The sequence below is a fragment of the Meriones unguiculatus genome, chromosome 1, assembly GCF_030254825.1.
Source record: "Meriones unguiculatus strain TT.TT164.6M chromosome 1, Bangor_MerUng_6.1, whole genome shotgun sequence".
Lineage (NCBI taxonomy): Eukaryota > Metazoa > Chordata > Mammalia > Rodentia > Muridae > Meriones > Meriones unguiculatus.
Window position 1 is genome coordinate 130,699,480 of NC_083349.1, and position 26,789 is coordinate 130,726,268.

At 41.4% G+C, this 26,789-nt stretch overlaps 1 protein-coding gene across 1 annotated transcript in view; it reads left to right on the forward strand.

Moving 5' to 3' along the window:
- Cog5 (component of oligomeric golgi complex 5) overlaps positions 1–26,789 on the forward strand; it is a 251,996-nt gene that overhangs the window by 214,858 nt on the left and 10,349 nt on the right. Inside the window, exons 17-19 of the mRNA XM_060366797.1 lie at positions 2,130–2,233; positions 9,587–9,824; positions 15,412–15,488. Coding sequence (XP_060222780.1) covers positions 2,130–2,233; positions 9,587–9,824; positions 15,412–15,488 — 419 coding nt within the window. The remainder of the gene's footprint in view (positions 1–2,129; positions 2,234–9,586; positions 9,825–15,411; positions 15,489–26,789) is intronic.

The window sequence follows — 26,789 nt, forward strand, 5'->3', positions numbered from 1 at the left end:
CTGGCCCCTGATTGAACTTGTCTTTTTCTTCATATCCTCTAATCGATTTTTGCTGCTTTTATATGCAGTGTTCAGTCACCAGCATTACTAAATATTAAAGGAAAAACCATGTATACTCTTAACTCTCTTCAGCTTGGCAGATCTAATCGCAAAACTCTACCATTCTTCATCTCCATTCTTGCTGTGTCTAATTGGTTCATTTGGCATCAGCATCCCCTGCAGTCTCATAATTGTTTTCCTGCCTCCAGTCTAATTCCTTAGGCTACTCTACAGTATCATTTTTTTCTAAATTGAAATTTTGACTGCTTTATCACTTGTCTGCTTCCCTCCCTGATCAACTTCTTACTGTGACAGCCCACAGAGAGAACACTCCAGCCTCTTCTCTTACAGTTAGGTCCTTGTAGTCTCTATTTTCTGTGCCCTGTGGTTCTCCAGGTAGAGTAGCAGTTTCAGCCTCCAGTAGCTTTGACACATGTGTTCCCAGTCCCATCTTTCTGTTTCTTTCCTATTTGTCAGAGATTCAGTTCAAACAAACACCTTTTCCTTTTATTTTATAACTTTTCTGCATGCAGTGGAAGTCCCTGTGTGATCCCACTACACGCTGTTGGGATATTTAACTTTCATGCTTCATCTGTATCACTAGACTGCAAACTGGGACACAACACTTGTGTGTGCATGATACCCATTATCTTGACAGATTAAGGCCTACATTAAAGAAACTTAATAAATAAGTATCCCCCTTATTGTTTTCTTATTGGCATCAATTATTTTGACCCATGATCATCTATCATGTGATTTTAATCAGCACTGAAGCATGTGTAGTGTGCCTACAGTTTTTGATTTGGGGTCTTTAATAGGACTCTGGTCTGTCTTTGCATATCAAACCAGAAGGCCTTAACTAAGCCCTGAGCTCTTCCACAGACTAACAGTGGGTGTGCAGCACTTTCCACCAGCACATGGCTGCTCTGGCTTGTAGTGTGTGGTCCAACCTGTAGGCAGTTTAGCAGCATCACTGTCATCTGCTGCTAGACACTGTGATGCATTTTTTCCCCTCCTCTTGGTCTCCAGACTCCTTAACCAGCATTTGCTACATTGTGAGTTCTTGATCACTTCCACCCTTCTCCACCCTTTATGTTTTCCTGTTCAACCCTCTAACACTAGATAGGAGAGGAAAAAGGATAGAGTGGGGAAAGGTTGTCATTATTGTTAGACTACTCCTGCTGATTAGGGGCATTGAGTCTCTTGGGGGAAGTTTGATCTTCACTGTCAGGATTTTTAATTTCTTGTCATTTCTTTGTGCACGACTTCTTGACAAACAGCATCCCACCCCAACAGCCACTCCACCTATCAGGGCTCCAGCATTATGTGTCCTCTAAAAAGTCCCCAGAATTCCAAACGTCACACACTCACAGAAACTATCTGCCGCTGGCAGAATCATGCCTCTGCTGGAATGTGATGCAAATCATAGTCATTTGCAATGAAGCTGCCTCATGTCCTCATGCCGGGATTAAAGCAAAAACTTATAATGTTTCTCTGGGTTTTTTGTTTTGTTTTGTTTAAGGAAAATTCTAAAATTCTTACCACAAAACCTTGCCAGACACTCCCCAGGAGTTTAGCTACCTCTGGTCAAGAATCACTGCTATGGAATTCTCCACAGAAACCTACTTTGAGAATGGCCTGACTGTTCCACCCTATAGGAATCACCAGTGATTTTGCTCTTTTCACTGTGGTGAAAAAAAAAAAAAAAAGGTCATATTTTGATTACTTGTTTCACTTTTTGGGAAACAACAACAAAAAAGTGTTGGTTTGCTTTTCACTTCATAAATGTCTGCTAGCTGATATGACTTACTTTCTCCAAGGGTTCATATAATAGCCTTTAAACCTTTTGACAAAGTGGGATGGTTGGAGGAATTGGGAGTTTTCCGTGCTGTGGTCTGCATATTTTAAGCCTTACAAGTCATTCTGACAATGGTTAGGGTGGGAAGCACACTTCAGTTAGTTAAACTGTGTATAGTCTGACTCTGAGTGAATATGCAAACTGTTAGTCAAAATGTTTCTCCGTTCATTTCCTCGGATTTCTTTGTGTTGGTTTCTCTAATTTTGCTTCTCTTTCTCATTTTTTCTGTCAGACAATTCACGATCTTATGGGGAATGCCATACAGCCCTTGCTGACGTCAGTGGCAGATGCGATTGAGGCCATAATCATCACCATGCATCAGGAAGATTTTTCTGGGTAAAACATTCCCTCTGAACTGTTACTAGTCTTCACTGCCTAGATTTTTCATTCCCTGTCCCTCCTACTCTCCAAGCTCCTTGCCAGCCAGGCTTTATTCTTGTGATAGCACTGGCTCCTTGCCTCCTCCTCTTTCATTGTGAATGTTATTACCACATTCTCTGTGTTCTGGTTTCCATCATCACTCTCTGCCTGCTTACTGAGACAGAGCAAGTTTGTGGACTCAGCTCAGTGCTTCAGGATTGGGTAGTTTTTCCCCCATCTTCCTCTTCTGTTTTCCTTCCTTTGCACTTTGTCTTCTTTACCCAGCACAAGCATGACATTCCTCTTGAGGGTACATCTCATTCCTGCCCCAGCTTTAAGAGAAAGCTCTCTCTCAGTCCTGTTAGACTTGTCCTTCCCCAGAGTGTCTAATCATGTTTAATGTAAGGAGAGTCCTGTCTGATGAGAGGTTTGGGTAGGGAAAGGCTGCAATGAGAGAAGGGCCCTGGGTCTCTGTGGAGTGGCCGAGTCCCTCCAGGGCAGCCCTTCTCACCTGTGGGTCTCGACCCCTTTGGAGGTTCAACAATCCTTTCACAGGGGTCGCCTAAGACCGGCAGAAATCACAGATATTTACTTTATAATTCAGAACAATAGCAAAATTACAGTAATGAAGTAGCAATGAAAATAGCTGTAGGGTGGGGTCACTACAGTCTGAGGAGCTGTACCAGCAGGTCACAGCATTAGGAAGGCTGAGAGCCACTGGTCTAGAGGAAAGATGGGACATACAAGCCTGGAGAAGTGCAGAAGCACTCCTGCCAGGTCTCCACTGTGTGAATGCTTAATTAACATCACCTTCAGCTTCTATGTCTGTTGTTATGAGGACTTTAAAGCACCTACACAGCCTGTCTAGAACCTACTATTTAGAGCTTTAGAGTATGGGGATTGATTTCATAGCCAAGTATGTTTGCATTCTAGTAAACTTAAATCAGGCTTCTAACCCACATATTTGATAATATGTATTTCCAATTTCACCTGAAGCATCATTTCACTTATACCTACACATGCTTCTGGGACTTGTTCCACTCTGCTGTTTTCTACAGCTCAGTGCGTCTGAAAAGATCACCTCATGGACACACTCCTCCAGAGAAAGAGAGTCTGTGATGCTTTGGATAGAGTATGAAAATATCTACAGGCCAGGTGGGTTTGGCCTTCACATGAGACTTATCTCAGCTTTAGGAACATACATACACTGAAAACAAAGGGATGAAAAAGATATCCCATGCACTGGAAACCAAAAGAAAACAGGTATAGCCATAGTTAATCAAAATAGGCTTAAAGTCAAAAATTTTAAAATACAACTCAAAAGACATAGCATGATAAAGGGGTCAACTCCTTAACTGGATATTTGTTCTAAAATGTGCATCTGTTATCAGAACACCTAAATATAAATGGATATTTAAGGAGTCTGATTGCAACAGAATAATAATCTTTTCAGTGACAGATCACACGTACAGAAACTTGAATGTACCTTAGAACAAATGAACCCAAGAAATATGCAAAATGCCCATTCGTCTCTAGCATAAGGAATGTATTCCGTAGAGAGCTCCATTAAGACCATAAAACTAGCCTAAAGAAATTTAGGAGGATAAAAACTATATCAGATATCTCACGTCATGTATTTCTTTGTTGCTGCTGTTTTGTTTTTGTTTTTGTTTTTTCTGAGACAAGGTTTCTTTCATAGCCCTGGCTGTTCTGGAACTCGCTCTGTAGACCTGTGTGTCTTGGCTGAAACTTGAAGAGATCCACCTGCCTCTCTTTCCAAAGGCTGGAACTAAAGGTGTGCGCAACCACCGCCTGACCACCTATATCTTCTGACCCAGTTGATATTAACATTAAATACGAGAAATAGGAGAAATCATGGATTGTCCACAGATGAGTGGAGATTGCAGCTCTGGCCTGGGTTACAGAGGGAGCTCTAGGCCAGCCTCAGCAACTTAGTAAGATCTGTCTCTGAAACAAAAGGCAGGAACAGGGAAAAAGCCCAGGAAGTAGTTGGTGTTAGAAGGTTTGATTAGCATCACCAGATCCCAAATCCAGTCATAGTATGGTGAAATCCAACAGCAAAACAAAACCAGTACAGAGATAGGAGCTGGCAGAGACATATGGAAAGGAGCCCATGTGCTGCCGCAGGAATGTGGGTGATTACACGTGTCACGGAGTTGTATGTGGGTTCCTAGACACATGTAACCTAAGATACAGACTCAAGACAAAAAACAGTAAATCTGAGCAGAACATAAATGAGTAACGAAATTGAATCACTAATTTGAAAGTCTTCCATCAAGGAAAAGTGAAGGAACTAATGGCTCCATGGATAAAGTTTACCACTTAAAAAGGAACTAAGATGGGTTCTTCTCAAACTACAAAAAAGAAAAAGAAAGAAACTTCCTCTTTTTATGAATACTTGCTCTTTTTATGAGGCTAGCATTACCTTTATTCCAAAGCCAGACAAGGACATGACAAGAAGAGAAAATTAGTATCCTGCAGAACATTGGTATAAAATCCTCAGCAGAATATAGCAGAACAAATGCAGCAGGACTCTATAAATATTTAAAAGGGATCATTTGCCAGGAACAAGTGAGAATTATATGTGGGATGCAAGGGCAGAATAACATGCAATCAATAAATGTGTCACATCAATAAAATGATGAACAAAAGTCATATAATCATTTCATCAATGCAGAAGTAGACAGGATTCATCATCCTTTAGTTAAGAAATTAGCTTTAGCTGGGTGCAGTGGCACCTGCCTGTAATCCTAGCACTTGGGAAGCAGAGCAAGTGGACAAGTTCTAGGACACCCAAGGCTACACAGAGAAACCTTGTCCACAAAACAAAAAGAAATTAGCTATAAAAAAAAAATGTATCTCAACACAGTAAAGGTCACATGAGACAAGCCCACAGTTACTGTTGTGCTCAGGGATACAAAGCAAGAAGCAACTCTTCCTACCCTCTTCTGTGCTGAAGCCCCTTGCCAGAGCAATTAAGCAAAAGAAAGAACAGCAGGTATTCCTCAGGAAAAGATGTGGTGAAAATGTGACTGCTGAGGGTGTAGTCCTAAGACAACCCGAAGACTGTCAGACTAACAAACAGTAAAATCAGGATGTAGAACCAACAGGAGGAGCCAGTGGCATTTCTATAAGCTGACAAGAGACTAGCTACACAACAATTTGACAAGCAGCCTCATTAGAATAGCTTAAAATAAATTACCTGTCTATGACTTAGCATGGAGTTAAAAGATCTGCACACTGAGGCCACAGAACAGATGGAAACTTGAAGAAGGTCATTGGGGAGAGTCTGTGTTCATGGTTGGTAGAACTACAAGGAAAGAAAGTACAGGTCAGTGTCTTTGATAGATACACAGAAAATCTCAAAACTCTAGCAGACTGAGCTTTGGAGAGAGCTCAGTCAGTAAACTTGCCTTGTATGCATGACTTAGAGCCCAAGAACCTACATTTTAAACAACGACAACAAAAAAATTGAACAAAACCAAAAATGGGTGTGGTGCTAAATGCTTGAAATACCAGCAACAGGCTGACCCTGGGGTTCACTGGCCAAGCACTTACCATATTTGGCAAGCTCCAGGCCAAGAGGTCTGTCTCAAAAATCAGGGCTCATGGTTTCTGAGAAATAACACCTGAGATTGACCTCTAGGCCTCTACACGTGTGAACACATACTTGCACATACACTCAGATCTATGTGGACATGCATGTAAACACACAGTAGACATGTGGAGAGTGACATCCTCCACACATGGATGTGCAACATGAGCACCTGTACACATGTTCATGTAAACGTACATGTGCACCTGTACATGTGACACCCAAAATATTCACAGGTCAAAGTCAACAAGTCTTAAAATAGGTAAAATGCCTGTACTACCTAAAAATCTATATATTAATTCTGACCACCATTAGGATTTTAATGTATTTTCTCATAGAAATAAAAAGAAATCCTAAAATCCAAAGCCCTGAATAGCCATGGCAGCCTAACTATAAAAAGCAAAGCCAGAGATGCAAAACTTCCTGATTTTAGTCTTTACCTCAAAGTAATTGGGAGACAGGGAGGTGGCTCAGTATGTAAAGTGCTGCTCACGCATGGGCTTTAATAAAAACCTGGACACAGCATGCCTGTGGTCCCAGCAGTTATCCAGTAAGATTGTAAGTGGACGGAGGAGAGTCCCTGGAAGTTCATGGACAGGGTAGCCTGACATTCGGCCTCCCATAGAGACCTTGTCTCAGACAAAGGTGGGAGGTGATCTGGAGATATCCAGAGGTGTCTCCAGATCTCCCTACACACTGGCCCTTACCCACGCCCACACAAACACACAAAACTAAACAAAATTAACTTAAATATTTAAAAAGCTGTAGTGAGTGAATCACAGTAAGTACTGGCATTAAGAAACGAAAAGAAGACCTTGTCTGATGGAATAGAGAGCCCAGAAATGGGTCCAGTTGATTTTTAATAAAAGTGCCAAGAACACAGTGGGAAAGGACAGTCTCTTCAGTGCATTGCTGGGAACACTGGATCTCACACCTCATCTGACTCAAGTGGATTAATACTGCAGTGTGTGAAATCATGTAAGTACTAGAGGAAAATGTGCTGAAAGCTCCCTTGTCTGGACAGGTGTCTTTCTCTAAAAGCTCAGGAGCAAAATGAAAAGCAGATGAATGGGATTGCCCCAACTTGGCAACCTCTGCACAGCCGAGGGAATGACGAGAGAGGGAATGGTGCAGGGATAGGGGAGGAAGAGTGTTGAACCAAGCATTTAGTGAGAGAGTGGTCCTGAACCAATCAGCAGAGGGATGAGGCTCAATAGAGAGGAACTTCGGAATAGTCTAATTAAAAAATAAAGGGCAGAAACAGGTTTTTAAAAAGAAGATGCAAATGGAACAGGGACTGAAGCTCGGTTGGCAGAGTATTTGCCTAGTATGCACCTTTGCTTCCCTAGAAATTCAAAGCCAGGCTGGGCTTTGAGCCTCTGCCTTTATAAACAACAAAACAGTACACACTCACACATGCACATGCATACAAATGGCTCACATTACTACAAAAAAAAAAAATGCAGGTCATGCCACTACTTTTTAATGGTCAGGTTAGCTATTAAAAAGTTGAACAATTACCTGGTGTGTTGGTGCATGCCTTCAATCCCAGCCCTCAGAGAGGCAGAGGCAGGTGGATCTCTGTGATCTGTGAGTTCAAAGCTACACAGAGAAACCCTGTCTTGAACACCCCTCCAGATATGAACAATTGCAAATATTGGCAAGAGTATACAGAAAGCAACCCCCCTTGTGCATTTTGATAAGAATGTAAATTAGCGTAGGTATTGCGAACAACTCTATAGAGGTGCTCCACAAAGCTAACACTGCAGACTGGGTGAATCGGGTTTGGTGGTACATGCCTTTAATCTCAGCATTCTGGCAGGCAGTGGCAGGCGGGTATCTGTGAGTTTAAAGCCATGGCGTACATAGGTAGTGCCAGCACATGTAGGACTACATTATAAGATACTGTCTCCAAAACAAACAAACTACAACCGCCAGGTATTCCAGTGCCGCTTCGAAGTATACGTTTTTGTGTGGTGTGAAATCAGCATGTTGTGTCTGTAGTCTGTGTTCACTGCGCCATTGTATACAGTGACAGAACTGTAGAGGATCAAGCAGAGTATCTCCAAGTAGATAAACAAAGAAAGCCAGCGTGGTATATATACAAAATGAAATAGTAGTCAGCTGTCAAAAAGAAGGAATCCCTGGAAGACATACTGTGTGAAAATATGCCAGATAAGCTCTCACTGTACTTGTAGAACCTGAAGTGAAAAAAACAGGTGGTGGGTCCTTGGGCTGGGAAGTTGGTGAGGTGCCTTAATGTTGCTCAAATGGTGTAAAGTTATAGCTACATAGAAGGAACAAGTACAAATTTTCTGTGATCAATGTGTTCATTAGATATTTTCTTTTTATCTTTCCACATTGTATACAGTGTCATTGTGTATCACTATATGGCACAATTACTTGTCATTAGATATTTAATTTTTATCTTTCCACACTGTATACAATGTCATCGTGTATCACTATATGGCACAATTACTTGTTTACTGTTTGTCTAGTAAATAAATAAGCAGATATGAAAATATTTTCGTTTTTGCAACCTAGCCCTCTGTACTGGTACCTGAATAAAAATAGACCATGTCCTGATCTGAGTCTGGCAAAGTCAAACCCCACGTGGTACTTGCCATTGCTAACCAAGGCTGCTCTGCTCAGGCAGCGCACTGCCCTGCCGTGATACTGAGCATGCTGTACCACATACCTGGTGAGACCTCACTGTTACTAGGAAGTCTTTCTTACGTTGGGATAAAGTCTTTTCCCAGTGATATGAAGGCCTATTTTACCTGGTCCTGTCTTCTGCTTCTAAAAGTGGGAGACCTCTGCTATAGTCACTGTTGCTTTACTTGAAGGTCATCAAGTTCACTTTGTTCTCTTTCTCAGACAATTTCAGTCATGTTTGTTGTTGATCTCTAGACCATCTCCATTTCCTCTGCATCATTCTCAAAATTTGGAAACATTTCTCTTGCTTTTTGGAAAAGATTCAGCATTATGTAGTCAATGATTTCATCTATTAGCTAGGATCAGGTGATTGCTAATTTTGGTCTAACTCCTCCTCCCTATAAATATTTCATATTCTTTGAACATATTCTTTAAAGGGCAGATGTAAACATAAGTTATAAATAGTATATCATGGAGCACAGCTGGTATCATCTGCTGTTCCAAATTAAAGCCTTTCCAAACCTCCTCATCTGGAGGGAAAAAATTGCACAGTGCATATTGTTACACAACCAGTCCCTCTGTCACAGTGCTACCATTGGACTGATGTGATCAGCTGCAAGAGCAGAGCCTGCCGCCAAGCATCTTCTGCCCTTGCCAAGTGTCAAATGTTATTTCAGAATCTATTATTGACATATTCACTTATCAGGCAAAACATGGGCGTGGATGGAGAGGTGGGCGCTGGCTAGAACTCTGGGCAGGCCAGGGTGTGTCTCATCTAACACAGAGAGCTGTGCGTTATTCTTAATAATCTTTTAAGTAAATGCATGCTAAAATTCTTCAGTAATCCTCATAGGACCTAAACACAAATTTAAGAATACAACTTAAACATTGTTTTATTTTCTTTAACACTTAGCAAAACAAAACGAAATAAAATAGTGTCTTTATACCCCTGGGGTGTGGGTGGGGGAATTGCACAGGATTGAAATAGTAACCAGGAGCAGAAAATATGCAAAATTTTAGCTTTGTGCATTGATGCTATTTTTTTTTTCCTTTTATAGGTCATTATCCAGTTCAGGAAAGCCTGATGTTCCTTGTTCTCTGTACATGAAAGAGCTACAAGGTTTCATTGCCAGAGTTATGAATGACTATTTTAAGCACTTTGAATGCTTGGATTTTGTCTTTGACAACACTGAAGCTATTGCCCAAAGAGCCATTGGACTTTTTATCCGCAATGCCAGTCTTGTAAGACCTCTTGGTGAAGGTGGAAAACTGCGACTTGCTACTGATTTTGCACAGGTAAATTGATGGAGATTTGAGCCTCATTGTTATCTATTAAGTAATGAATACCAGAAGTCAGTGTCTTAACTATTTATGTGGCAAAAGAGAAAAGAAAACCCACCTGAAACTAATTGGCTACATAAAAGCGTTTTAAAATATCTTACCAAATATCATTTTTGTTCTTTCTTTTTAACAAAATTATCATCCCTCATTTTTGATTGTTCAAGATTAAGGCAAAGTATCTTATGCCACAATTAAGCAACAGTTCAAGTTCTTGCTATTTCTCATCCCCCAAAAGCCAATAATAAAAATAATTAAGTTAATTTCTCGAAATGGTATAGGCAATGAGATGATTTATCAAGCAACAGGAAAGGGGCAGCATGCTATCCTGAGAAGAGGAAGAACTCCAGCCCATCAGTTACCTTCTAGTGAGCATTTCTGTTCCTGGGCCATGTTCAAGTTCAGTGAGGTGGGCAGGGTGCCTGCAGATACAGTCTGATGATTTGGGTTCTCCACTGTCTACATTACTTTTTTTGCCCCTATGGCTGGTCTTAAAATTACTCCAAGTTACCTGATTTTTCCCCTCTTTTAGTAATCAGAGGCAGAGGAAACAAACAAACAAACAAAAACCTAAACACCCTAAGCACCTGGTTTCCTTAGATTTCTCATTTATATGTCAAGGGTGAATCCACTTCTTAAACCTTTCAAAGCTGTTAGCTTTACTAATGTAAATAGCTGTTCATATGGAGTCCTCATAGTGGACTCCAGATCTTCCTTGGCCATAAAGATAAATGCTGATGTCAGTACAGACTGCCTTGTGTGTCTGGGAGCAGGTCCTGGGCCTCCTGCTCAGGACAGTCACGTGCTCCCACGTGCTGGCACTCTTTCTGTCCAGACCTGGCTTTCAAAACCACCATCCCCTTTGCTTATAATTCATTGAGCAGTTAGTGACTTTCATCCCCAAATGAGGTCTGTGAAACTACTAGGCCACACAAACACAGCCTTCCTTTGGGAAAGGTACCTTTAGTAGCCACATGTGAGAAAAATTAATAATGCTCCCAGGAAAATTGCTTAGCCTTCTCCATTTTTGTCACCTTCATTCTGTCTCTGAATAATGGCTTATGGAAGCAGTTGTGTGAGGACCTGTCTTACTCCTTAAAAATATCATAAGCTGTTCTCTGGTAGGTCTTTCTCCTGTCCCCTCTCCTAGGTTTTATTTTTCTGTTCTGTCCCCATCCCTCTGCTGGGCTCCCTCCCCCATCAGCTTATTTGCATTCTTCTCCAGCTGGCTCTTGAGTCACTTTCCTGGAGGCAGCACTTCAAGTCCCATTAGAGTGGCAGCTGAGCAGGAGATGGCCAGAATGAGAGTGCTGTAGGAGAGAGGCTTCCTGTTTGAGGTTTTATTTTAATGGTGTACTCTCTTGAATTTGGCAAGTGTTGTCCTTTACAGTCCCCACTGCAGCCAGCCCCAGCTTGGCTCAGAGTGCAGCGCCTCCAGAGGTGCGGTGAGCCTCCCCCAGCCCCATAGCTGCAGCACTCAGTATTGTATCTGCGTTCCTTCTCCTTAAGACACATTAACTTCTGAAGCCATTTCTCCCTTAAGGACAAAGGGAATTCTCCAGTCTGCTGCTAACTTATGCCTGCCGGGTTCTTCTGTTTTCTCTACTCAGTGTACTTTCTCCCCTGGCTTAGCTGCCGAAGGCACCTGTGATAGACCTGTAGTTTGCTGCTGCACAGTGTGTCCCAGTTTAAGAAGATCTCCCAGTGAGCCATGGGTACTGGAAAGACATGTGGAAGCACAGTGCTTGTGATCGATAGTGTTACAAACAATTCCCAGGTATTAGGTCATGATCCCTACTCCGTTGTTTTGTTTTTTAAATTAAAAATTGAACTTGGGTTTGATTTCAATCATTTTTGTTTTGTTTTATTCTCACAACTGCAAGTATATGTCTAACCTCAGCTTTCAGAATCCTGTTTTAAGTGTTTTGTTTAGATTAGTCAAAACACTTAAATAACATTTCTCTGAAATTTGTATGCCTATAAGGCATCAGCTGGGTACTAGAGCCTTTTAACAAGCTCATTATTGAAAGGTCTGTCAGTTTGTAATCACAATTGAACAAGGCCACTGAGGTTATTGGAATCCAGAGCACTCAGTTCTCTGTGGGTCTGAAAGGGTTCTTGTGATGAAAGTCCCTGCTGTTTGGCCATAAGCAGAGCTCAAGAAAAGTAGAAGGAATTTGGGGAGATTTTGACATAACATTTAGATGTAAAGACAAATAGTGAAGCCTTTTAAGGCTTTTTTAAACAATCCTAATCTCCTCAGGGGCACCTGTGCAGAGACAAGGCAGTTGCAGGCTGCCATCTGAAGGCTCAGATTTAAGATTTAGGGAAGTGCCCAGCATTCAGCCCCTTTAAGAATTAGGTCATGAGCATGAGGTGGCTTCCTACAGGTAATTAATTTCCTGCTGTGACCACATGGCCTCTGTGTCTACTCTAATCACAGAGCACTTCAAAAGCCCTGAGCTTGTCCAGTGCCCACAGGGTTCTGCTGATTCCCACTCATGGCAAACATGCCCACAGTGCCAACTGCAGCACCGCCCCTCCACCCCACTTGTCTCTGTTCCCCTCTCTCTGAGTCTCTCTCTGTCTCTCTCTCTTTCTCTTTTCCTTAGGGAAAGGACAGTTTTGAAGTTGGAATTAAATTATTTAGTGGTATCCTGGCAGGCTCTATTTATAAATTTCTGGTGCCCTTTAAGCATACATTTTTATCTTTCCACATTGCCCAGAAAATGTAAAGTTAGGGGAAAAAAGGACAAGCTTCTTACCGTGGTTGTTTCCTCTTCCATTTTCTTCTCTTGAACAGTGTCATGGCAGTGCCCCCTGAAATAGCTAAGTGGGCCCTGTGGTTAAGCAGATGCCTGCTGGGCACAGAGGATCAGTGGGCAGAGGAGAAGCCCAGAGGCCAGTCGCTGAGCGTCTGTCTGTAAGCCTGCAGACTCCTTCAACAGAACACTACCTCCTTCATCATGAACTTCATTGTTTAAGTGGAAATGATATTTTAGTCCCTTGTGGTCTTTTTTAGATTAAAAAATTATCTCAAACATTTAGCCTTTGAAATCAATCTTGTGACAAAGAAATCTGTGTCATCATGGAGTTCACAATCATTTGAAGTGATAATCTCTCATATAGAATCTTTTCCATAGCTATTTAATTGTTTTAACATTTAAGTCTTACTCTAGTCTAGGTCAAATGTTGTTTGGTTTGATCTTTGAAGATAATGAACCACAAAGGTAATTGGAAAAAAAAAATGATCAAAGTATGTCATGGAAACTACAGCACAAATGGAAAACCCTTACGTGCACACCATAGTTAGTAGTGGCAATAGAAATAGCAAATCAGAGGCATGTGCCGATTACCTATTTACTTGTGCTCAGTGCAAAATAAGTGTTCCATTCTGAAGGAAACCAGAACTCCCTGGCAAGGAAATGAACTACCCAGGGCTCAAAGAATAGCTCACTGGCTCTGTCTTTTGAGAACAGTGGTTCCCAGCTGTTCTGTTTTGGGTTAAGAGCAAGAATACTGGCTTTTCTTCTTTAAATTTTTATTTCTTTAGTCTTCATATTTTCTAACCATGTCAGATTTTCCCCTTAAGACATAAAGTGTTTATTCTGAATGATTGAGTTTATTTTGACTGTTCTGTACCAGAAAAGAGAGACATTGACCTTTGAAGTAGAGCATTGTAGGCAAGCTGCCCTGTGCCTTTCAGGACTCAGTGCAGCTGTTCTCAGTGGCCCTTCCTTCTGCCTAATGATAGTTGCGTGCACATTTATATGTGTATTTATTTCAATAATACAGTTAACATTCAACAAGCTCATTATGATATGTGGGCATGTATATTTGTGTCCTTGTATACATTTACACATGCTTTGTGATCTTACTGAATAGTTACATTAAAAAAAATCCCCTTCACTAAATTTGAGAATTCTTGAAGGAAAGACTGTACTTCTGTTTCTCCACCTTATCCTCATATGTAGTTTGATACCTGGCTGTGAATAGGGAGTAGAACTTGCTTCCAAAGGAGTGATTGATTAGGGCTCTAGGGTTCTGGGATTAGCAATGAGCTTTGAGAAGCTTTCAAAAGAGCAGTGATCCTTGTGACCATTCCTTCAGAGTGTCTCTTGTATAAAGATTCTGCTCTGTTGGGGAATAACCTGTTCTCAGCCCTTTTCTAAACTGGTCTTTACCATGGAGCATGTTTTTAGTCAGCTTGGAGGACCAGTTTTTCTCTGAGTACCACATATTGCAAAATGTTTGAATGAGCCTATTGGAGATAAAGAACCGGAAGCCAGTTAATGTCAAGTAGAATTTCCAGTCAAAGGAAGAAAATAAAAAGAAATGAAACCAACATTTGCTCATTTCTTATATGGGGACAAATTAATTTAGTAGTTTAAATGAGAATAAATTAAATACTGATAATTTCAGAATTCTCAAAGACCTATTTTGCTTTTATTTTCTGTGTTGGAATGTTTGCCTTTATGTGTGTGTATTCACCATCTGTGCCTGGTGCCTGCAGAGCACAGAAGACAGCACAAGATCTCTGGAACTGGAGTTAGAAACAGTTGTGAGCTGCTGTGTGGGTGCTGAGAGCCAAACCTTGGTCCTCTTCAATTTTGAGGATCTTCACCTCTGAGCAGATGTCCAGTACCAGTTTTATTACTGGATATTCACATGCCATGCGAATGGAGCATATACGTTTAACTTCTGTAAGTTGTTATTATCATCTCCACTTGGCAAAAAGCAAAGCTAAGACTGAGAAGTGAGTAAGTAACTTGTTCAAGGACATCTTATAGTAATGTAGTTTGGAATTGTGTCAATTATGTGGCACCAAAACCTCCAGAGCTCAAACTTTATAATCACTTGGCCCTTGCTGACTGGTAAAAATTCTCATCAATTATATTGACTATGGAGAGACTTGCCTATACAGAATATAAGTACTTACATAGTCTAGAAAACCTTTTTCTCAATGCTTCAACTAAGACGTGATTTGAACATATCTTACTTAACATCAAAATATCTCCTCTTGGGGCTCTCTGGTAAGAAGTGTAAATGTCAGTGAAGTCTTTACCTTTGAATAAATTTAAGAGGCTTCTAAGCATGTTTTGCAACTAGTTCACAAAGAATACAACTTTTGAGCATTGAGGTTACCTGATTGGATTGAATATGTACTAGGAGGTTAGGAAAGTGCAGTCTAGGTACCTAGGGAGTTTCCAGAGAGGATTAACTGAGGAAGGAGACCTGCCCTGAATGCAGGTCTCCCATTGGGGCCTGGATGAAAAGGGGAAAAGAAAGCAAACCCATTGCAGAGGCATTCCCTCTCCATCCTAGCCCCCAATGACTAAGCTGCTGTGCCCCTCCAGACCTTCATCCTGATGGACCAGAGCCTCAGAAGCTGAAGACCCAAGTCACTAAGTCATTTTGCTCTTAATTAATAATTTCAGGTATTTTGTCCCCATGAGGAAAAACTGACAAACACACATCACGTGCCAAGTTTAATGATCTTCAGAGCCTGACATATAAAGATGTGGACTGTCTTCTCATGTTTCAGATGGAGTTGGCTGTGGGTCCACTTTGCAGACGAGTGTCTGACTTGGGAAAGTCCTATCGAATGCTGAGGTCATTCAGGTAAGACCTAATTATTACTGTAAGAGAATCACCTTATTAGCAGGTCACTTTTTTCCTCCTATTGGGGTTAAGCTTTATAAAATTGTCAGCATTCATTTTCTATTCTAACGATGCCACTATGAGCTGAATCATCTTAAAAGCTATTGTTTAAATAAAAGCCATCTAGCATTATAGGCAGTAGCTAATACTACCGTGGGGATGTGTGTTTTTTCTTTTTGAATTATAATTCAGAGGTTGAGATGGTGCTTTCTAACTTCCCATTTTTGAAGAAACATCTTAAACGGAAACACTAGGAAATTCATTATAATATAGGCATATTTTTTCTGAAATTTTTGTTTGTTTACATTTTCATTCATTTTGTTTGGTTTTGAGATGGTTTCTCTGGTAGCCCTGGCTGTCCTGGAACTTGCTTTGTAGACCACCAGGCAGGTCTCAAACTCACAGAGATCCGCCTGCCTCTACCTCCCGAGTGCTGGGATTAAAGGTGTGTGCTACCAATCTACTTCTTAATCCAATCTACTTCTAAAAGTATAGAGTATAATATAAACATCTACTAAAGCAGCTCAACAGTGAACTTAGGGGATGGTTTTACGGGGTTCAGGCTGATGCAGTTGACCACCAGGCTAAGGGTTGAGCCTCCTACAAAGCAGTTCACAAAGAGGAACAGTGAGCCAGTTCATACATGTGCTTTAATAGTATAGCAGCTTCAGGAAGGCAGCTGTCTTTTCCATTACTGACCCCTTTGTTCTGAGAATATCAAGTAGCTCAATGGCTTTAGGAGTGAATGCTAGAACATTTACTAGTATTGGTGGTATTGTTCATATGGCTATTTATTGAGTAAACTATAACTTCCAAATTTTTCATGTTATAACAAAAAGAAAATATTCATACTAAAAACGTGACCAACCCTATAGACTGGACAGAGCTACATAATAAATATTTATAACAAATTTTGGAGTACAGCATGCTGCATGGAAGGCTTACACATGAACTAATCAAATATCCAAAAGCATAATGGTCCCTGGGAGTATTTCTGTAAACATATGGTGGCAGTCAGTACAGTTATGAGCTTTCTGAAATTTGGCTCAGTCCAAAAAAACCAGTCAGTAAGTAGTACGCCTTCTCAGTGCAGGCTGTGCTCTCTCACATCGTCAGGCTGCCATGGTAGCTGTGTGGAGCCAGTGCTGCTCATAGACCGTGTGGGTACCTTGCCCCATTGCAGTCTGCAGAGCTGCTTTCTTGTTTTTCAGTGCCAACATCAGAGCCTGAATTTGCTTTTTTGCAGTGGAGAATCACTGCACATATGTCCACAGTTGCAAGAAAACTTGAAATGAGATCTTGTGTATTTTTTAAATACTTTCTTTGGATCTGCTAAGGTCTTTAAAACAAATGGATGGATAGATGGATGGATGGATGGATGGATGGATGGATAGATGGATGAAACTCTAGAAGTATTGGGTTGAATTACAGTTCTGTACTAAATAGAAAGATTATAAGATCCCAAGGTTACTAGTCTATCCTGCATCTTCTTGAACTGTAAAAATAAGCACATTGAAACAACTCTATTGTCATTTACTTGGAGTAAAATGGTGATACAGTTTATTACTTACTTTCCTGTTGCTATGATAAAGCATCATGACCAAGATAATTTAGAGATGGAAGAGAGGTTTTTTTTGGTGTATAGTTCCAAAGAAAAAGAGTCCATCCTAACAGGGAGGCATACCCACAGGCTGCAGACATGGTGTCAGGAGACAGAATCGTAGAGCCCTCATCTTCAAACTCAAGCAGAAAGCAGAGACCAAGAGCCTGCCTCCAGCAAGGCCACACCTCCTAAACCTTCCCAAATAGTACCACTAACTTGGGACTACATATTCAAATATTTGAAGTTATGGGAAAGGGTGTTCTCATTTTAAAGCACTACAAACGACTATCTGTACCATGAGATAAAATGATTCCCTCACTGGGTCAGTAAACATTCTGAGGACATTAGTCAAGTAGCTTTTGATAAAGGTCCAAGAAAAGCTATTGACTTGACCTTCATTTGCTGTGTCAGGACTAGGCTCTTGTTTTTGATATTCCAAAATTCCATGATTAGGTTTTATTGTATATACATTAAAATAGTGCTAATCTTAATATTTGCTAACATGGGATGGTTTTTACCTCAGTACTTTTACCTATGTGTAGCAGAATGGAAAAATAAAATCTGAGGATAGGTTTCACATAAGACTGATAAACCATTTAAGATGGGAAATTTCCCATTAACCCTCCCAATTAATTCTCACATGAGAAAAAGAATTCCATAGGAATAATTCAGGCTTGGATAACCTCTTATTATACCCATTTATAGAATCAAAGCTTACTGTGACCAGTGTATCCATTTTAAAATCATACTTCTTATATCTAGCTCTTGATAAAGTAATAGTCAATCTACATCTGTTGCAGACTTTTGACCATGATACGTCATGGTAAGAGAATCTGAGGATTTCTTAAATTTTTTTGTTTGTTTATTTTTCCTGGTAGGGTCTTACTGTATAACCCAGGATGATCTTAAAATTGAAATCCTCCTGCCTCAACCTCCTGAGTTCTGGGATTATAGGTCTGCACCACAATGCTTGACTGAGATGATTTATTGTTGTAATTTGGAGCTGGCCTGGTGCTACTTGCCTATAATCCCAGTATTCAGTCAGGAGACAGAGATGGGGAAGAGCATCGGTCTCAGGCAGCCTGAGCCACAGAGAGACCCTGTCTCAATAGACCAGCTTCTACAACACCCTGAGTTTAATTCCCATTGTTACCAATTCTGCCATATATTTGCATGCAAACCTGGGAACTCAAGCCTATATTATACATGTGTATACAGAACTGTATGTACCTTTCATCAAAGAAAATTGACCCTCCTTTCATATGGTATTCTGTCACATGTCTGCTCCATTATTTGAGCCTACAGTTGGTTTTATGATCCACTACTGTTTGGGTTCCAGAGCTTTCCGTTTCCTCACAGGACCCTAACTCCTAAACCGCAGCTGTTACACCAAGTGGACACAGTGTTTTCTTCTCCCCAAGCCCTGAAAGCACGTACCCTTTTCTCCTGAGAGCTCCTTGCTGCAAATGGTCCCTAGGCTCCCAGGGACTCAAGCACATAAACACGGTTGCATCCTGCCTTACAGAGCATCCGACATACTTGAATTAAAATGAAAAATGTCAACAGAGATTGATTAATACCAAAATATTCCTACTGATACAGAAATGTACTGAAATATACTGCTCATAGTTACTTGATTGGACTGGAGTAATGGTATTAAACTAGATTAACAAATAAAATAGAACATAGTATATTTAGGGTGCTCAGAGCCAGGCCTGGTATGTAAAGAATGTCTGGCCAGTGGCTTGAGGAGACTGGAGCTGGAGATTGGTGGCTTTACTTCTACCAGCACTGCCAGCACTGCCATCAAGGAAAGCTAGCTTCTGACAACTTGTCCAAGTTGTCATGGGAAGAGGATGCATTTGGAAAGCTTCCCTGTGGGAGAGTGCGAAGAGAGAGCTTGCTCTCAGGTCCTGGTTCCTCAGCTTGACATGGGGCATGAGATGTAGGCCTACCCAAGAGAGTAATCTCCTCTAATCTCCTAATCATAGGCCCTCTGGTTTACTAGCCCACAAACTTGCTGATTATATATCACTGTCTTTTCTAGACAAGTGCAGAACCGTTGCACAAAACATTGTTTTTGTTTTTTGCTTTTTTTGATGCAGGGCTTCTCTGTGTAGCCCTGGCTGTCCTGGAACTGACTCTATAGACCAGACTGGCCTCAAGTTCCAAGACTCGCCTACCTCTGCCTCCGAAGCTCTGGGATCAAGGTGTGCGCTTCCACTGCCCCACCGTAAAACCCATGATTATTGACCTGCATCTTTTCCATTGTTGCTGAGCCCTCTGACAAGAGCTAGGCATCAGCCAGTAACCGTGTAAGTGACCTTGGCATTCAAAGTCACTGTCCCATCAAGTCCAGGTGAATAATGGGTAATATTGGATTGGCTCTTAGAAATTATAAAGACAAAAAGCATTATCTAATGTATCACAATGTTAAAAAACAAAACAAAACAAAAACAAAACAGGGCAGGCTACCAAGGAGACGATTGCTGTGATCCCTGCTGTACCATAGATTCTGGTATGTGTTTGTATAGAGAAGAAAAGCAAAACAATAAATAAATAAATAAATAAATAAATAAATAAATAAATAAGAATAGGCATCAAAATCTAGTCCTTTACATGAGTATTTTTTAATGTTATGTTTCAGCTTTAATGTTTAGTAAGAAAAGCCAATAATTTTTTATTGTTAAATTCTTTAAATTGTTTTCCCATCTAGAAAAAAACGTAAGAGCTAAAGAGTAACATCCATGAAAATCTTTTCTAACAAGGTAGGAGGCAGGACAATCCAAAGAGAAACTCAGGTATATTGTAGAAACACAGACGACCTCATTCTGAATAGCCTGAATTAGAGGCAGTAGAGCAGGGGAGGGCAGCAGGGTCCCCTTTGCCAGGGAGTACAGTGCCAGCCGAAAGATAGAGATCCTAGCTATAGCACTGCTGCTCTCCTACCCGCAAACCTTAGCAAGCTTTCCCTTTCCACAGCATGCTGCCATCTGCCTGTGGGTACTCTGTGATGGTAATATCAGTGGACTAGTTAATTAAGCCAGCAAGCTTCTTGCATACATTTACATTTTGCTGTCTCTATTAGAGTCCCTCCGGCAGCGAGAACCTTTTCATACTCGAACAGAATGCTGCCTCAGAAAACTGCTGACATTTCTGATCTGCCCCTGGAGGCTTTGTATTTCCACACGTGACACATGTGTCAGAACTGTCAAGACACCATTCATGTCCCTCTCTGCAGTATGACATTGACCCCTGAGCACCAGAGGCCTGAAGACTCTGACTCTTGATTCTGTCAGCAGAGATGCCAGTGTGCATCTGTGAGCTGACACAGAAAGGCCCATCACTTCACCTCCTCAAGGGACAGTTTGTTCCCGATGTCCACAGCCTGGATTGCTGGAAGCTTCTTTATTATCCGGGTTTACTACATCAGTGAAAATACTCAGGGAATGGGGTTGTGCTATGATGAGAGAAACACAGAGAGAGAAAGAGTAGGTTCAGGAAGGGGCCCACCAGTCTAAAATAGAATGCTCCCATCTGTTGGTTTTCATTTCAGGGATACTGAGGGCTTTTTAAGGCCCTGCTCTATTGACCGTATAAATGCTGCTATATCTATCTAATCAGGTAGAGAAAGCCTTGTACATGTTAATAACGGGAATAATTCATTGAGACAATAGAACAGTTAAAGATATTGTGCCAAATTTAGGGACTCTGCCCTGAGTCCCTTATGCCAGAAGCATAGGGGAGCACTTTGTGTTTTTCCATAGTGTTAGAGTTTATTGAATAACAACACACGTACTGTTTGCACCAGTTTCTGTAGCCCCAGTTTGCCAGATAACCTGCCTACCCTAGCAGTTCAGCTTAGGTGAAGGCAAGTTCTATTAGTCTGTTGGTCTTAATTATTAATACTTACTTTCATACCACAGCATACATAGGGTAGAATAAATGTGCCTATTTAGATCTGCATACATATGTGAGCTGCAGAAAGTATACAAGGTGATGAGGCTCCAATAGTCCGTACAAGAGCTTTCTTGAGGTGGGTGGGTTGAGATGTTTAGATAAGCATAAATATGTATAAGTGAAGTGAATATACTGATGAGACAGCAAACCCGCCTCAGGGAAGAAGCTGTTGCCGTAGAGGTCAGGCTATGAGAGAGCCAGAGTGGACACTGAAAATGTAGTTTAGCTGCAGAGACCAAAGAGCAGAATCCACTCTGCAGCAGGAACAGAGGGGCTAAGTCCCAAGGGGCGTGGATGAGTCGACCGCAGTCAGCAGGCATGTCAACAGTGGAGGACTGAGCTGACAGCCCAGGACGATCGGGACTGCTCTGCCTGTTCCTGGTACGTCCTGCTGTTGCCAAATGACAGGCTGGAGTGGGGCCCATTTTGTGGGGTTCAAGTAAAGGAGTTATAGTCTCTCCTTGGCCAGGCATGTCTGGTAGGTTCTTGGGCCTGGTTTTGTTGATAGGATTTTAATGCACTCTTATGCCCCTCCAGTCTCAATTCACCTTTATACAGGTCTAGGTTAGCACCATTTCTTCTGCTAGGAATAAGTCATTATCTGTCTGTGCTGTTAGTGGGTCTGGATAGATGGTGGTGTTGGTGAGTCCATCCTGCATGTGATCATCCTCTGTCCTCAAAATGAGAGTCAAAATTTGTAAAATGGAATTAGCAAGGAGGGTACAACCTGACAACACTATTTTACACAATATACAGCCCCATAGGGGCTGGAGAGATGGTTTAATGGTTAAGAGAACTGGCTACTCTTCCAAAGGTCCTGAGTTCAAGTCCCAGAAACCACATGGTGGCTTACAACTATCTATGATGAGATCTGGTTGCCCCTTCTGGCATGGAGGTGTACATGCAAGGCAGAATACCGTATACATAATAAATAAATCTTTTAAGACTCATAACCATCTGAAATGAGATCTGGTGACCTCTTCTGGCATCCAAGTGTACACAGAGACAGAAAACTGTATACATAATAAAATAAAATAAAATAAAAATCTTAAAAAAAAAAAAGCGTAGGCCATAGTCTGGTCTCAGCATGCTCCCTGTTTCGTAAAGTGAACACCAATGGCTGTAACTGGTCAGAGAGATCCTGATGCAATGAGAGTGAATGATTTAAGCCTCTAATTGGTCATCCAGACTGAAGAACAACAACTACAACCATTTTAGACTTCAGCTATGGTTTGGGGAAATGGATATAAGAGACATTTACAGAATAGTCTACCCTACAGATTCAGAATATACATATATTCTACTCTGTGACCCTTAGAAACGTCTCTAAAGCAGGTCACAAAGCAAGCCTTATGATATGAAAGAATTAACACAATTTGCTGTATCTTATCAGATTACAGTTACTACAACCAGAAACTGATAGCATTAGGAACTATAGAAACTATTCAGATATGTGGACCGAAAATACACGCTTCTAAAATTGTTACTATATTACTGTGTGTGCACAGGCGTAAATACATTGGCAAACATATGGTTTTTAGAGGCAGAACTTGGGTCTTCATACTTGCAATACAAGCACTTTACAGATTAAACTATTTCCCCAGGCCATACTTGCGAAAGTTCTTTAAAAATTGTCTTATTTATAATTTTGTGCGTGTGTGTGTGTGTGTGTGTGTGTGTGTGTGTGTGTACTATGTGTGTACAGAAGCCTTTGGAGACCAGAAGAGGCCGTGTTATCCCTGGAACTGAAGTAGCAGTGATTGTGAGCTGCAGTGTAGGGACTTGGAACTTCACTTAGGCCCTTGCAAGAATAAATGGTAAGCAAACTTAGCCGCTGAGCCATCTCTCTATTCCCCAAAACTCGTTTTCCCCCAAGACAGGGTTTCTCTGTGTAGCCTTGGCTGTCCTGGACTCCCTTTGTAGACCAACCTGGCCTTGAGCTCACAGAGATCTGCCTGTCTCTGCCTCCCCAAGTGCTGGGATTATAATTGTGTGATGCCGCCCATGGCTTTTCCAAAACTCTTAACTCTGGCATGCATACATATAAAAATTATAAATAAAACAATTTTTACAGAATTTAAAAGTATGTATTTTCAGTCCACATATCTGAATAGTTTCTATAGTTAGTATTGCTATTGGTTTCTGGTTGTAGTAACTGTAATCTGATAAGATATAGTAAATTGTGTTAATTCTTTCAACTAACAAACTTAATTTAAGATACATTTAAAAAAATAATGGGGCTGGAGAGGTAACTCAGCAGATAAGAGCACTTGTTCTTGGAGAAGACCTATATTGGGTTCCCAGAACCCACATGATGGCTCACAAATATCTGTAACTTCATTTCCAGCAGATTTCACACCCTCTTCTGACCTCTGACACCAGGCATGTATGTGGTGTTCAGACACTCATTCAGGCAAAACTCCATACACATAAATAAAAATGATATCACCATGTTGGTTCCAACATGGTTGATGACTGAGTGCCATCAAGATAACAAATGCTGGCCCAGGTGTGTGTAACTGGTGCAGCAACCGTAGACGTCCTAAAACAAAAGAAAAAGAACTAAAAATGCAGCTGCTATATGGCCCAGTAAAGCATTCCTGGGCATGTACCCAAAGGGCTTAGCACCGTGGTATATTAATGTTCCCGTTTTTCAGCTGCAGTATTCACAGTAGCTGAGGGGTTGAGCTGGCATAGCTGCCCATCAGGGAACGTCTCTCCTGTGTCTGACTTAGAAGCAGTGTTTGTTTTTACTCTGAATGGTCCAGACACACACTAGAATGCTTGTCTGTATTAGCTGTGAAAATATCTGAAATTCTAAGAGAACAGTAGCACGTTCCTGTTCCTGCCACTGACAGAATTCACGTTGCTGGCTTCTGCTCCCAGCAGTTCTGAGACAACTCCCGGAAGACCTACAGAGCAACCCCAAGAAACCCTGCCTTTTCTTCTGCTTGATCTGTGGGGAAAGACAATAAACTCCCAAACAGGAGCCCTTCTTTACCCCAAGTCATTAACCTCCTGCATCATTTTCTTCTGCAGCCCGCATGACCCCTGAAGTGTGTTCTAGAGAGTGTCACTCCCTGCAGGCTTCAGACAGCTGTCTGTTCTCTCAAAGGCGTCCTGTGTGAGAAGGATGGCTAGCTGCATGCCGCCACAGTGGGGTGGCGTTTCCTTTGTCAGACTTTAGTTTCTGTGGGAGTGTCCGAGCTCAGGGCATTGTACTTGCTGATTTTGCTGCCTGTTGGGGCCCTTCTCTCAGAATTGGGGAGGGATGGGTGTGGTGGCAGGTGACACAGAGGGGACAGCGCTGCTGCTGAGTGTGAGGAGAGAAGTAGTAGGGCCTCTGCTGTCCTGCATTGCACGATTAGCCTTAACAGCCTGTCTGAAAACTGACAGCTGTGCAGCCATGAGTCATTTAAATGTGACTTACCCAACTAGAAATAGACATCTTTTCTAAGGGATCTAATACTTGACTAATTAACTCTACCTTCTGGCTAGAATGTGTAACCTTGGAAGTGCTGCTATATATAAAATCATCTCTAAGAATGACAGTATAGAATTTCTGCTTTTCATAGCATCTTAATTAATTTTCTTTTGTTTTGTAAAGCACTGCAGGTGGTGAATTTTTCTTTTCTTTTCTTTGGACTTGTTGGAGCTTCAGATCCTACCTGGAATCAGGGACAGGGAGGCACAGGCTGTGCTCCCTGATAGGAGGTGATGTGTGAGCGACCTCAAGTGTAGATGCACACCCAGAGTTGCTCTCAGAACTCTGTAGGCAACCATTAGTGACCATTGTGGAGCACTGGTCTTGTCAGAAAGACTTTTTTTTTTTTTTTTTTTTTTTTTGTGGCTTAGAGCTGTGAAGGGACAAGTGACTGACTGAACCCCCCCCTCAAAAAAAAAACAAAAGCAGTAGTTTTTAACCAGGCCTGGTTTCTGAGCATCTCACCCACCATCCCTGTGTGCCAGGCTGCTAAGCACAGCTCCTCTTATGCTTGTGTGCCTAGGTACTTCCACCTGCCTGTTTCCATCTCTCCTAATCCTCCTTCCTTGCCTGCTTTTTTTGTTTCCTAGTATCCTTTCTAGTTGCATTGAAATATCCTGAAGGATAATTATAAAACACACATGTAAACCATAAAATTAACTTCCTTGCTAAATTTCAGATTTAGCTTTAAATTTCCTGAAGCTGAAGTTAAGACAAAATAACTTCCTAGTTCTCCATATCAGAAGGATATGAAGCAAATGTGTGGACACTGAAGAAGTTTGTTCTTTGCACCTGATCTCTGCATGCTTCCTGACTGTCAGAGACCCTCAAGTCTTGTCCCCTGACCTTGTCTTTGCTTTTAGCTGCTTTCCTGGTTGTGCCTCTGTGAGCTTCTCTTTGGATTGGGTGTGCTTGGAGAGCACTTTGATTTCTGTGTCTAGAGGCTGGTACCTAATAAGGGGAAGTCTCACCTGTTGTTTCTTGAGCCATTCTTTGGAACCCCTTCCTTTCTCTTCTTTCTCCCCCTCCATTACACAAAGCCTGGTGCCCTCGTTGGTCTTCCCTGTTTCCTGTGGGCTTTCTTTAGTCTTTCTCACTTTGTTTCCTGTTGCTCCTGTAGCTTCATGTTCTAAACCCTGTCTGTGAAGTCACTGGTCTCTTGCGCTTGCTACAGTGTGCTGTGATGCTTGATGGTGGTGGTTCTGTTTAGCCTGTGTCCTTCATCTGCAGGGTTTTACAGTTCATTTTCAAAGGGAGCAAGAGAACCAGATATAACCAAGCGTGTCAGCTTGCCCCAAATACCATGTTCTAACATGCTGCCAATTTCACAAAGTTTCTGTATAGTTAGAAATCAAAGCATGATTAATACACTGTTCAATACAGGTGGGTGATTAGAACAGAGCCAGATACTGTTATAGACCTCAGAGTCAGCTGATACTTCTTGACCTTTTGTTGGTGGAGGAGGGAGCTGTTTGTAAGTCTGAAAGCATTGACTTGATAGTTACAGGTTACTAGGTCCCTCATAGAGGTAGGCAATCAGTGACTGTGGAGGGGGCTGAAGGTAGCCCAGGACTCTCTGCCAGCCTTAGCATTCTAGCTCCTCACACTCACAGCCATGCCAACCAGTCCCTCAGCCCTGGAGAGTGTTTCACGTGTGTTTGGCTTTTTTTTTTTTCCTGAAAACATCAGTTCCAAGTTTCTTCTGTTGGCTGACCAATCACATTTTGTGCATGCAAAGGCCAAATATTATTTTTTTCCCAGTATGCTAGAGCGCAGTTACCAGAAACAGTAATACTAAACTGTTCACATTACCAACTCTTCCAGCTCTCAGGACCCAAGTCCAAATTTTTTTCAACCTCTGTATCTGACATACATGTGACATGTAAAATTAGGAATAGTGTACCTAATGTCAACATAATCAAATATGCATTATGGCCTGAGGAATGACAGCAGTAGGTAAGAGAAGGGGTCATTTTAATCAAGCAGAAGTGGTATCTTTAAATTACCTAGATGATGTTGCTCCATCTACAAGTATTTTTATTTGATGACATGCTTTAGTTGATGTTTGGAGTATTAAAAATAACTACCTTTTTAATAGATTTCCTTTTAATCAGTTTGATTTTATATCTGTAACATCATGAAGGGTGGATAGTTCTAATAGGAAATGTTGGGTTCTAAAGTATAAAGTATAACTCTTATTTTGGGTGATAATTTG